We start from the raw sequence: 14,433 nt of genomic DNA on the forward strand, positions 1-14,433 counted from the left end.
CATAAGTCTGGGCCCCGATGAACGCCCTGAAGACTTATACCAGCGGATGCTAGCCTTTGTTGAAGATAACCTGTTAACAGTCAATGGGGGCATCACACATCATGGTGACCCAATCACTGAAGACGAGGAGCTATCTCTTACTATAGAGAATTTTATCGTACTTGAGTGGTTGCGGCTGGTACATCCTGACCTGCCTCGCTTGGTCAAGCAGCGTTATGGCACCGACTTGCGTACGCGGACTCTCGCATCACTCAAGCCCGAGATATCACAGGCACTTGATAGCCTGTTGGCTGAACTGAATTGCGCCGCATCTCCCAGAGTCCTGCGCTCTGCACCCTCCAGACCTCGTAGAAGTTTCCCTCGTTCCACTGGAGGTCGTCAATCTCAATCTCCAGTGAAGCCTCAATCGCGTCGAAGCCCTGTCAGGTCCTGTCCTCTTTGTCTCCAGGCTGGGCGAATTAGCAATCACTTTCTAAGTGACTGCACATACCTGCCAGAACAGGACAGGCGGTACATGGCCAAAGTCAGACAGGTTGCAAGTATCTTGGGTCATGTCGACGACCTCACCAATGACCTCACAGACGACGAAGGGCACACTAAGGCCGAATCCCCACCCGCCTACTGTCAGGATGATCCTCCCCCATCCTTTTCCTCCGATTCCCCATCTACTCGCCGTATCCAGATTCGACAGTCCCCGTATTTTGATGCTTTCTACACGCACCATGCTGTGCGCATTACTGTAGACAGCGGTGCAACCGGAAATATGATCCGTGCATCAACTGCGAAAGTACTCGGATGTCAGATTACTGACAGCAGCCAGTCTGCTCACCAGGCTGATGGGTCTTCCCCTCTCGAAGTCATTGGCGAGACCCGTCTCACATTCACTCGCAATGACAAACGCTTCTTGTTCGATGGCCTTGTTGTCGAGAATCTTGACGTTGAAGTATTGGCTGGTACACCCTTCATGGAATGCAATGATATTGCAATCCGGCCTGCCAAACGTCAAATCACCCTAAGTGATGGCACAGTGTACTCATATGGGTCCTCTCAGCGAACCAACCTGTCCCCTGCTGTTCGTCGCGCATATGTTCTCCGTGCACCTCCTGAAACTACCACCGTGTTTCCTGGACAGTTTGTTGAGGTACCACTTCCTCCTGAACTTCACGCTGATGAGTGTGTTGCTCTGGAACCCCGACATGGTTTGGTCCGGTCTGCTGATTTGGAGTCACCTAGATATTGGCCCACCCCTTGCATTGTTTCAAGTGTCGATGGTAAAATCCGGATTCCGAATCTTTCCATCGAGCCACGAGTTCTGCGTCGTAATGAACATTTTTGTCAGGTGCGTCCAGTAGTTCCCCAGGATGTTGAATACACTCCAAGTGATGAGATCTCCCCTCCGGCAGCCTTTTCCCGTCGTACCTCTAGCAGTAACCATTCTGCTCTGGTGAAGACAGATCCTAATGACATTCTTCCCCCGAACATCAGACAGCAGTTCAAGGACCTACACACTGAGTACGATGACGTCTTTGACCCCCATTTCAAGGGCTACAATGGTGCCGTCGGTCCCTTCAAGGCAGTCGTAAATATGGGTCCTGTTCAACCCCCACAGAGGAAAGGTCGCCTCCCCTTATACCCCAGAGACAAGTTGGTCGACTTGCAAGCCAAGTTCGATGAACTCGAAGCACTGGGTGTGTTTGCTCGCCCAGAAGATGTTGGAGTAACTGTGGAATACCTAAATCCTTCTTTCCTGGTAAAGAAACCCAGTGGTGGTTACCGTCTTGTGACTGCCTTCGCTGATGTTGGTCGGTATTCGAAACCCCAACCATCACTTATGCCAGATGTTGATTCCACTCTGCGCAAGATCAGCCAGTGGAAATACATTGTTGCCTCAGATCTGACCAATGCATTTTATCAGATCCCCTTGTCTCATGAGTCACTGAAGTACTGTGGTGTTGCCACACCCTTCCGTGGAGTGCGTGTATACACTCGCTCGGCTATGGGAATGCCTGGCTCAGAAACCTCTCTGGAAGAGCTCATGTGTCGCGTACTGGGTGACCTCCTGGTGGAAGGTGTTGTCGTCAAACTTGCTGGTGACTTGTACTGTGGCGGTAACACACCAGAAGACCTCTTGAATAACTGGGGTCGTGTCCTTCATGCACTGAGCAGGTCAGGGCTCAACCTCTCTGCTTCGAAGACCACCACCATTCTTGGATGGATATGGTCTCAGGGCACCCTCAAGGCTAGCCCCCATCGTATTGCTGCCCTAGCAGCATGCCCCCCACCATCTACCGTCAAAGGCATGCGTTCCTTCATTGGAGCTTTTAAGATGCTTGCCCGCGTTATCCCCCACTGCGCTTCCTTTCTCTCTCCCTTAGATGGCGTTGTTGCGGGTCGACAGTCTCAGGATACTATTCCCTGGACTGATGACCTCCGCTCTACATTCCAGGAAGCCCAGCATGCCCTCACCTCCCCCCGCACGATCACTCTCCCCCACACTACTGACCAACTGTGGCTCGTCACAGACGGATCAGTCAAGAAGCATGGTATCGGCTCTACTCTCTATGTCACAAGGAATCACAAGCCTCTTGTGGCTGGTTTTTTCAGTGCCAAGCTGAGGGGACGACAAGTTTCCTGGCTCCCATGCGAGGTAGAAGCATTATCCATTGCTGCGTCTATCAAGCACTTCAGCCCATACATTGTTCAGTCCAAGCACCGCACATGTGTCCTTACGGACAGCAAACCATGTGTCCAGGCATTTGAGAAGTTGTGTCGGGGTGAATTTTCTGCCAGCCCCCGCGTGTCCACATTCCTGTCAACGGTGAGCAGATACCAATTGTCCCTGCGCCATCTCTCTGGATCTGCAAATGTCCCATCCGATTTTGCAAGTTGCAATGCTCCAGACTGCACTGATTCATCGTGTCAAGTGTGCACATTTGTGAGACAGATGGAGGACTCTGTCGTGCATCGCATTTCTGCAGATGACATCCTCCTTGGGAAGACTCGCCCCCCTTACACATCACGGCCAGCTTGGATTAAGATTCAGTCTGAATGCCCATCTCTACGACGCACCCATGCCCATCTTGTCCAGGGTACGCGACCCTCCAAGAAACTCACGAATGTCCGGGACGTCAAACGCTACCTCCAGGTTGCCACGATTGCCCCAGATGGTCTCCTGGTTGTCCGCCAAGAGCAAGCTTTTGTGTCCCCTCGTGAAGCCATTGTCGTCCCTCGGTCTGTCCTCCATGGTCTCCTCACGACCATCCATGTCCAACTAGACCACCCTACTGCTCACCAATTAAAGACTGTTGCATCCCGGTATTTCTATGCCCTGGACATGGAATCTGCCGTCCAACAGGTCACCTCATCCTGCCACCACTGTGTCTCTCTCCAAACTCTCCCTCGGCTGGTCCATCCGCAGTCCACAAATGACCCTCCTGATGTAGTTGGTATCTCCTTTGCAGCTGATGTGCTGAAACGCTCTCGCCAACTCATCCTCATCCTGCGCGAAACGGTCACCTCATATACCGTCACCCGCCTTATCACTGATGAAAAGAAGGAGACCCTGCGTGCTGCCATTCTCCAACTCTGCCTTGAATTGAGACCTCTTGATGGCCCACCAGCAGTTATTCGCACAGACCCAGCTCCTGGATTTTCTGCTTTATGCCATGATGACCTCCTTTCGTCCCACAACATCCGCATTGAGCTTGGGCATGCAAAGAACAAGGACAAGAACCCTGTTGCTGAAAAAGCAGTCCGTGAGTTGGAGGACGAGCTCCTCCGCCATGACTCATCTGGTGCCCCCATCACGTCTTTGACCTTGTCAGTTGCCACTGCCCGCCTCAATAGTCGTCTTCGATCCCGTGGCTTGTCGGCAAGGGAAATGTTAATGCAACGTGATCAGTTCACATGCGAGCAGATCCCCTTTTCGGACAAGGATATCATCTCTGCCCAACATGTTCAGCGACTGAAAAATCACCCATACAGCGAGACGTCCAAGACTACATCTGGCCCCATGCTTTCTCTACCGCGTATCTTCGTTGGTGACCTCGTATACCTCCGTGCTGATCGGTCAAAACATCATGCCAGACCACGCTACCTGGTCTGCTCAATCGACGGCGAGTGGTGCAACATCCGGAAGTTCGTTGGCAACCAGCTACGCAGTTCGTCTTACCGTGTCCGACTGGCCGACTGCTTGAAGGTCCCTTCTACCCTTTCTCCTCATTCCACACCACACCATGTGGAATCTGATGATGACCCAGATGACAACGCTGACGTCCCACCATACCCGTCCACCCCTCCTGGTTCCTTGCCTCGCGCTCCTCCTGCCACCGATCCTCCGCCTGCACCTCCCGATGGACCCCATTACCCGGCTGGTGACCCTGCTCCCCCATCCCCTCCCTTGGATGCCCTTCCTCGAGTTCCCACCGAACTCGCCACTCCAGCAGACACTTCTGTCTCTGACTCTCTGCCCGCTCCTATCCAGGTACCTGTTGATCCTGGTAGATACCCCAGACGTGAACGACGGCTTCCTGTGAGGCTGCATGATTATGTCCTTGAACTCGAGTAAACACTGTGTTTGAGATTAGTTCTTATGTATGTATTCTACACAGGTCCTACTGAAGGCACATGTGATTACTATTGTCATCTCAAACGATTGTGTGATCAAAGTGTCATTACAGTTGTATTTATACTTCGTGGTTATATACCTGGTTGTTTGTAGGCCATACATACTATGCCATTTAACGTTACATACCTTTTGTGACTTAGATGTATCCAGTGTATTTTTAGATGTAATGAGATAATGCATTACCCCATCACAGTGGTTGTTTTTTGGGAACAGTATGTTTGAACGTATACGTACTAGAGTTGGTTTAGTTGCAAAAAGCTAATACATTTTATTGCATTTGTGGTATAGTGTACTCCTTCGCTCTGGTAGTAAGCTGTCCTTTTTGTTATATGTTATGTATGCTAGTTTTTGAAGGTCAATACCGCTTACGTTAGTAGTTATATTGGCAGTAATATACTGCCTGTTTGCAGGATGTGTTGTATTATTAGGACAGGTTATAGAGTTCACAGTTTATAGAGGTGTCATTATGTAATATCATGAAGTCACATTCACTGTATCCACGGAATACATTTGTATACATATCTTGTGTTACACATTCGGCACAGTTCTCAAAATATCTGTTACAATAAGACCTTTCTTATCCTTGTAAGGTCGTTTATTTGTTTAGATAATTGTTGTGAGAAGCCTTACACCAAGACATTTCAGTTATTGTGTATGTGGTTTATAATTCAGTGTGGGAGAAACACAAAGGGGAGAAAAGAAGAGAAATTACGCCATTGGTTATGTCGCCCCCTTGTGTCGGATGGGGCTATGTTCTTTTTACTGGAGATTTGGTTTTCACGTCCTAATAAAGTTATCGAAGAATTGCAGTAGAATCGTGTGGCTGTGTCCTCCTTACTGGCGTAGTTCATGTCACGTACATTATTTTACAAAATGACAACTACTTGATCAGACACCATCTTGGGTATGTATATTAGGGTCAAAGGTCATAGATGTTTTATCCTGTATCTTGGTGAATACATTTCCTATCTTTCCCATATTTTGCACACGTAAAGACCATGTTACAAGGATCATTTCACAAAATAACCATTTTTGGCTTAGAGGTCATCTTGTCTGTGCAAAGTGGGGTCAAAGGTCATATGTACTTCTTCCTGTATCTTCGTTATGACGTGTTATCTTTATGGGAGGTAAATTTTTCTAGATGTGAAAATTGACCTGATTGTCTTTATCGACGACTAGCTCACTTACCCTTCGGTGAATTTCTCCAGATTTTAGTATGTTGTAGCCAATTTAATACTCTTTAAGTTTTGTTCAATCAAAGTTTTAATCGGATGATGTCTTCACCTCGTGAAAATGGATATAATGTAACCTTGTCAAATTTAACCAGTTTACGTGTTATCTCTATGGGAGGGAATTTTTCTGGAAATGAAAATTGACATGACGGTCTTTATCGAGCACTAGCTCACTTACTCTTCGGTGAATTTCTCCCAGATTTTAGTATGTTGTAGCTGAGACTTTGAGCTGTCGTCAAGGTTTTCTCTATTTTTTCATACGACGCCGAGATTACGTCAAAAAACTTGGTTGAAATCAAACTTATCTTCGATGTATTGAGATATTTCTTTCTTTCTGCAACTTTCTCTGCAACAACTCAAGAAAAACACCCCCTATCATCCCCATATTTTGCACATGTTTAGTTCATGTCACGTACATTATTTCATAAAATAACAACTACTTGATCAGACGTCATCTTGGGTATGTAAATTAGGGTCAAAGGTCATAAATGTATCATCTTGTATCTTGGTGAATACATGTCTTATCTTTTCCATATTTTGCACACGTAAAGACCATGTTACAAGGATCATTTCACAAAATAACCACTTTTTGCTCAGATGCCATCTTGTCTGTGCAAAGTGGGGTCAAAGGTCATATGTACTTCATTCTGTATTTTCGTTAGTGTATACGGAATTGTGTACCATAGATGTCAGGTCTGACTACCTTTTCTAAATGAGAATCCAAACATCACACGGCCAATGTCCACTAAACACAGATGAAACCGGTATGGTCATGCTTATTGGGATCAGGAGACTCAAATCGTTGATTTACGAACAGATCGGATCACCTAATTTGTCAGTGTTGACAAATTCCAAGTCTAGTTTTCTCTTGTGTTTATATAGCCTGTAGATGTGGTTTAATTTGAGCAGGGAGGTGGGAGTCCAACCTCCCTGATTTGAGTTCAATTTTGTTTTGCTTTATGATACTGAATGGTATTTTTAGGGTGGTACCTTTTTATGCCTCTGCTACGAAGTGGTGCCGGAGGTATTATGTTTTCAGGTTGTCTGTCCGTCCGTCTGTCCTTCCGTCCGTCCGTAATGAATTTTGTAGGCAGCGTTACTAAAAAAACCTTTTGAGGTATCCTAATGAAACTTGGCATGTATGTGTATTAGGGGGTGAAGTTATGCCTATCAACTTTTGGGTGCACGTGCTCAAGGTCAAAGGTCAAAAGGTCAAATGCTTAAAATTTCACTATTTCCCCCATATCTATGCAATGCCTGAAGATATTTTCTTGAAACTTAGTGTATACATGTATTACCCAATTAAGATTCTCTGGTGAAAGTTTGGGTCATGAGGTCAAAGGTTAAAGGTCAAAAGGTCAAGTAAAAATGTTAAAATTTCACTTTTTTCTCTGGATCTTGGAAATTGTTCAAGGCGTCTTCATGGAACGTAGTATATATGCATGTACTGACCGGCAGTGGTTATCTAGGGAATTTGGGGTTCATGGGGTCAAAGGTCAGGGGTCAAAGGTCAAGGGCAATACTTAAAAAATTTAATATTTTCCTTAAATTTATGCAATGCCAGCAGGATCATTATTTTAAAACTTGGTGTATGCATGTATAACCCAATAGAGATTCTCTGGGATTTTTTTTTTTTTTTGCCAAGAAGGTCAAAGGTCAAAAGGTCAAAGATCAAGTGAAAGTGCTGAACTTACTTCTTTCTCCATATCTCGGAAGTGGCTCAAGTTATCTCGAAACTTAGTACGTATTTATGTACGTTCTGCCTGACAGTGATTCTCTTATAAATCTAAGGGTCGAAGGCCAGATGAAATGATAACAATTTACTGTTCAATACAGAAATTTCACTTTTTCTCCATACCTTGAAAATTACTCAATGCATAAACTTTAAATATGAAAGGGTCAAAGTCAAGTTAATGTTCTTAAATCCCCAAATACATGCTCTCCTATTCAGCCAATTAAATATAGGTCAAGGAAGGTGAACATTCAACACATTTGTGACAAACATGTCATTTCAATATTTTGCCAATTTTGTGCAAATGTAATCACACATTGTCAACATGTACTATAGACCTATTAGGAGAATCATGCATTATGGCGGAGGCATACCAGTCGCCATAGCGACATTTCTAGTTTCTTTTTTGTCTTGAGGGCATCCTGGAAAATTCACTTTTGTGGACATCAGAAAACTTGCCAATCTCTAATTCAAGTGACTAGATTGCCTTTTGATTTTGAGTCCGAGTGTGTCAATCAGTAAGTATTGGGGTAAAGACCAACAGATGGTCCATTTTTTCCTTTTTTTATACAGGCTTGTGCTATCTCTGTTACAAGTACATGTACTTACTCTAATCATCAACTAATCAGTAAGGACTGTAACCAATGTTCAAGATTCTTGAACTTTATACAGCTCCCATTCATTGATAAATTGTATTGCATAGATGCACAGATGTACAAGTGCAACAAAAGCAGTTAACTGCCTGTTCATGTTATTGCCACCCCTAATAAAAATGTAAATAATCAAATTTAAGCACAAAACAAAACAAATTTCATGTGCAAGTCATATTGGTAAACCTCTATGTCATATTTTGAAAGTTCATTTCCATTTATACTTACATTGTAGCAAATAACAACAGGAATGATGTGAGCCTGCCTCTGTTTTTTATGAATGATTGCCTGGGGTGTTTGTTTTAATATGCTGTGACACATGCTGAGTTAATACCAACTTTTGATCTCCTGAATTCCTCTTGCTCTTCTTAGGTTCAAACATTCCACACTTCTGCTCCATGTGAAACTGTAGCCGAACTTATAGATGGAGTTGCACTGGGAGAGATTCTGTGCCAAATGTAAGTACTGTACCAGTATGTGATACACTATATTTGTTTGTGACATTTCATGGAAAATACAAATCCTTGTTATCATCTTACAGGATCCTAGATCATGTCCTTTCATAATAGCTTGGAGTCACACTGCCAATGCCTAAAAATGACAACCATCTGATTTTTATTCAGTGTATTTATTCATATTCCACTACATGCAGCTGAGAGTTGCAATGTGTAGCATGCACTGATTTCTTGACCTTTGACACTGCAATCAGAAAGCTGCTTCAGAAATGTAAGAATCATACATACAGTTTGTACAGGTACATTCATGCTAATCGGTCAAACTTGAATGTACTTGAAAAAGTTTGATTGATCTTTACACAGGCCCACATAAGTGCATAACTATTACAACAACAGCAACAAACAAATGTATAAAATATTTGTTTGCTTTTTATTTTAGTGGACCGTCGTTTTTCACTCCTTCATGGTTCGGCCGTTTGAAGAAAGATGCTGGGGAAAGTTGGAGGATTCGAGTCAGCAACTTGAAAAAGGTCTTGGAAGGCATTCTAGACTTCTATGATGAGGTGAGTAAAGCCATTACAGTGAGAATGACTAACTGCAGTATCTTTGTCACTGTTCACTGGAGACTTTGAATAACATACAATGTACACTTTATCTTGAAACAATGTCCATTTTGATACTATGTAGCTCTGTTGGGGCATCTGGTATCTCTACCATCAGTTGTACATGAAGAAACAAGAGCACGAAATAAGAAACAAACTATAAAATACTGATGAAGGATAGAACATTTTCATAACCCTACTTAATAGCACTCGGAGAGTGCAGACCTCTGTGAAGCAGCTCTTTCCCACCCATACACACATCCTGAAAATCTTCCAAATTTCCCAATGATAGTTGAAAAAGATATGAAAATAAATACCGATAAGCTAAGAAGTGTTTACCTCATCAGCTTCCTGTTGCGTGACTCCTCAAGTAGAGTGCGCATTTTAGTACGCATGCATGCAAACCTCATACATAATGTGCAGCTTGAACTCCCAAGTTCATTGACCCTATTTGCCCAATCATTTTTTTTTTTTTTTTAATCATTAAAGAATTCATAAAAATTCCTGGATCACTACCAAAATATGATCATCTATTCCTTTTGTCATTATCAACTGTTCTTGTAAGTTTCTTCAAAATCCATTCACAGCTTGTTGAGTTTTTTGCACACAGACAAACCAACACCAACAAAAATGTAACCTCCTTCCTTGACGGAAGTAATAATGACAAGACACTGTATAAAGTCATATGGGTTGCTAAAATAGGGTAATGTAATTTGGATCAAATGAAAGTTCTGTGCAATATAATTATGCTGAATCATGCCGTCATTCACATAATCTAATCTAACCCTATCAAAGGAAAGAAAAGATTTCTCCCAGATTCACATGGACTATATGCTAGTGGATTGCCCCCCCCCCCCCTCCCCTGATTCTTGGTTTCCTGTACCTCAAATATGTACTGCTTTAATAGTGTGAAGGAAACCATAGGTAGCACAGGATATGATATCCTGTCTTATCGAAAGTTAAAGTATACAATGTTTCAATGATCATTGCATCCAAAACTGGCTGAAACTGAAAGCAGTCATAACAGATACTGCAGTATTAGTAGTGTGTTTTCCCTTGTGGAGAAATGTATCAGGGATCAAATGAGTCACATGGTTTCAGACCAAGTCACTGTAAAGAAATAGGAGCATGCTCTTGGAACTAAGCTAAGCTTCCGTAACTGTCTTAAGACTATTGAATCAGCTTTCAATGGGTCTTATTGTATGGCGTGAACAAAGGTTTGATTGAAGACCTGTAAGTCAGTGAGATTATAAGGAGTCCAGTCCAGTTACACGTACTTAGTACTGCACCCTGTTATATACAACACCCCTGATGGAGGTGTTGTCTACAAACATTATGCACTACAAATTAGTTACAATTTTGGAGGAGATAGCGAATTTGCCTTCCATATGTAGTTAGAAGTAAAATACTCTTGTTTGTTGTCACTCTGATCTGCACAAGGCTTCATTGTGGTGCTGGTATAGTCTAATGATAGGTGACAAACATTAGTAGTTTCTCTTTTGTAGTGAAGTTTTAGCCACAAACAGTGTGTAAGCATTGGAACCACTCTCTCAGCTGTACAATCATATTGCTCATTTTGGCTCGAAGACAAAATAGTGATCGATGCCTACGCTACCTAACATTTTGCCTGTTCAAAGGCGTAATGGCCTCTAAAATGTGACACTTGATGATAACATTTCAAAATTTGTTTCCCTGTCAAGTTTTCAGCATTCTCTTCCATGGATGGTAATGCACAAAAACAAAACAAAACAAACAACAGCAACAACAACAACAACCAGTGCAGTAACTGGTGATTGCTAAATGGTACACTGTATCAGTACCAGTAAGACTACACCAATCACACAGGTACTATTTTCTTTAACAAGTAGAAACCCTGTTTTTAGTCATTCATGGTAGAAAGAGTGTCTTCAGTACCCCATGGGGGGGGGGGGGAGCACTGGATTCACACTTGGATGAAGAACAATGCAGGCTCCTATACTTGATGCCTATAAAGCTTTATTCATTCAGTAAAGTTTGTGAAAAGGTGATGCTCTTTGTATGATGTACAATGTATAAAAACATGTACCGGCACATGTTCACAAGCATAGCCACTTGAAATGTGTAGAGATATGTTTATTCAACCCATGTTATGTCTGGCTGTGTGCCTAATTTATCTCAAGGTGATTTTCAGGATGGAGGATATCTGTATTCCTTACCACTAAACACTTTCCATTCAAGAACGACAGGATGCTGTGATAAATAATTAGAAATAAGTTTGATAAGAATGATTTGAATATTTCCTGTAATGATGGATGTACCAGGTAGAAAGATTTATGGTATAGGGCCTATTAAAAATTAGGGGAAAGTGTCTTTATGTTGTAAATTTCATTTGGTCATGAAAAGTAGGCACTGTACAATATTACAAAAGAGCACTGCATTTAAGATAAGACAAACTAAGCAAATAAAACTGCCTTTCTCTTTCATTTGCATGGCAGAGGAAATCATGAAACTAGTATACAAGTGTAGACAGGAAAGTTGCATTCAACCAAGATTTGTGTCAATCCAATTCTTATGTGTGTGGGTTTTTTTTTTTTTGTTTTTTTTTTGGTTATAAATGAAAAAAAAAATGCAACTATCTCTATTTATCTGTTTGTTTGTTTGTTTGTTTTTTGTTTGTTTGTTTGTTTTTTTTTTTTAATTACAATTTTAGGCACTCAATGTCTTCAGGAAGAAAATTGTGTGTAACTCAGTTTTGCTGTTACAAGTCCACATGACTTAAAGCTGGTTTTAAAAAAAGAGCAGGGTGACAATCAATCATTATGACCATGGAATGTACAGTTTTTCTCAAAACATCATGTGTGAACAAACCTAGCATTAGAGTGCCACTTGTATTCTCAGTCAAGAGAGGCTGCTCCAGTTAGTTGGGATGATCTGTATTTCTGTGATAGCAGCAGTGAGTAAGGGGAATCATGACCATGCATGTACTTTTCCAAATCAGAGAGAGCAATATATTCCTCTAGTCATACATGACTCTGTTCAATTCAGTGAAATTATGTTCTAATGCATGGTAGATTTTTCATCCTTTGCATTAAGTTTCTTAAATAAAGTGGAAGTCTTCATAAGCCTAAAAGGCAGCCCAAATCGCTACCAATATCATCGCATCAAGCTGAATGTGGTGCTTATCATGCTGTTACCAGATCACAGAGGATGCCCTATTTTTAGACTCTGACTTAGAATAGATTTTGTCAGCCAGTCTCCTATGTGACGTGGCTCCCTAATACATCCGATTACGAGAGTTCCTGTTTTCACTGTTTCTTTCCCCAAGGCAGTTTGAACTTTCATTCATTGAGGATATGCTATGTGGGATGGGTACTACATGTACATGCAAAGCATAGCCCAGTGATGGTACATATCTTTGCCCATTGTAAGTCACTCTGTTTTAGACCTTTGTTTCATTCCGTCTCATTCCTTAAAAACAAACAAACAAACAAAAACAGACCTGTGGCTTTGCCATGTTGACGCTTTACAGATGACAAAATTATGAGCATTTGATGATAATTACCAAATGGTCTTTGTTTGTACAAGGTAGAATATATTTTCTATACTACGGTTTCAAGTTACAAGATTTTTTTTTTTTTAATGTCAAATTAGAAGGAAACTTTTTTTGTGAAATGTTACTACAGAGTTTGTATGTGTGCTCTGAATACTTAACTTATGATTTAATGTTTCTGGAGACATGAAAAGGCTACAGCCTCATGTCAAAAAGCCCCCTCTACATGCACCTTGACTACCCTAGAGAGCTATTTGACAAGACACTGACGTACATGGTAGACAGGTATTTATAGACTGGCCATCCAATGAACTGGGCTAAGGGTGATTATGAAGGCTTCCTTTCTGCACTGCAGTTTTGTTTACAAACATTGAGGGCAGGTTTGTTACAGTGTATATCACATGGCTCCACTCCTAAGTATACTTATGCCTTATCTATTTATTTATTCACTTATTTGTGTTTTTGTTTGTTTTTTGTTATGTTTTGTTGTTGTTTTTTTGCTGCTCACTGTTGGTACATCGTGCAAACTGTACAGTGCTATCAAAGTTTATCATCTATGTACATGTACATGTACCTTGCAGTTACACACACTCAAAATAATGCTTGTTGAAGTTTTGCATCACTATGCTGAAATCAATTTGAAGAGAATCTCAAGTTTTTGATCCCACAATACAACTCGCCACAGTTCCTCTACACACTTGGATTCCCAGGGTCACTTTCTGGTCAACTATCATTTTTTTTTTTTTTTTTTTTTTGAAGCATCGTAATAATTGTTACTGTGCTGTGTGAGTGAATGGTGGCAAATATACTGAAGATTTGCATCACAATGCTAAAACCATTAACTCTTGTACAGGTATGTGAATGCAGCCTATAAGACTTGTCCAACGAGAAAGCTTGCACTTGATGGTGCATACAGGCAAATGGTGCTGTGTTAAATAAACATGGTAGTGCATTTTTAAAGTTGAAAGTCCTTTTGTCTTTGTTTTATCAGCAGTTTTTTCATGGCATTCAATGTTCAGCTCTCAATGTGACATTTGATTTCTATAGTAAGTCTTTATGTACCTGCTCAAATTATGCTCATCAAATTCTTGTGCCTGTATCATTCCAAAATCGACTACATTGTAAATCGTGGAGAAAGAAATATATATTTAAAACACATATTTCTCGATTACGAGCGTAATCCAGCTTCATTCACTTGCTAAAGTACAATTTTGTAAAGTCTTGTGATCCCATAGCATTACTCTGAAATCAAGAAAAGAATAGTTTCTGTGTTGTCAGTTGATCAGCATTTAAGTGTAAACCGGATAGTATGTACCGGTACTTGTACAAATTGTGCTGATCTTCAGTAATCCACAAGTTTTTTTGTTATTGTTTGTGATGGTATCCTGTACAGGTGTGTACATGTACAAATGTAAAATATGTAGAATATGTTGGAGTGGGCCTCACATATCACTTTCGTGGAAGTTTTTTAATTTAGCTGTGGTATTCAGCGACCATTATGTCATTGTGGAAGTATTCTAAAGCAAAAACTCTTTTGGAAAGTTGGAATGCAGACCTGCAATTTTTTATTTACAAAGAATTCAAGGACATGATAGTGTATATCCTG

General features: G+C 41.6%; 1 protein-coding gene across 1 annotated transcript in view; it reads left to right on the top strand.

The window, feature by feature from the left end:
- LOC140237337 (protein Hook homolog 3-like) overlaps nucleotides 1-14,433 on the top strand; it is a 60,157-nt gene that overhangs the window by 8,443 nt on the left and 37,281 nt on the right. The window contains exons 2-3 of the mRNA XM_072317273.1: nucleotides 8,614-8,699; nucleotides 9,136-9,259. Of these exons, the coding sequence (XP_072173374.1) occupies nucleotides 8,614-8,699; nucleotides 9,136-9,259 (210 nt within the window). The remainder of the gene's footprint in view (nucleotides 1-8,613; nucleotides 8,700-9,135; nucleotides 9,260-14,433) is intronic.

This window comes from Diadema setosum, chromosome 13 (assembly GCF_964275005.1).
Source record: "Diadema setosum chromosome 13, eeDiaSeto1, whole genome shotgun sequence".
Classification (NCBI taxonomy): domain Eukaryota; kingdom Metazoa; phylum Echinodermata; class Echinoidea; order Diadematoida; family Diadematidae; genus Diadema; species Diadema setosum.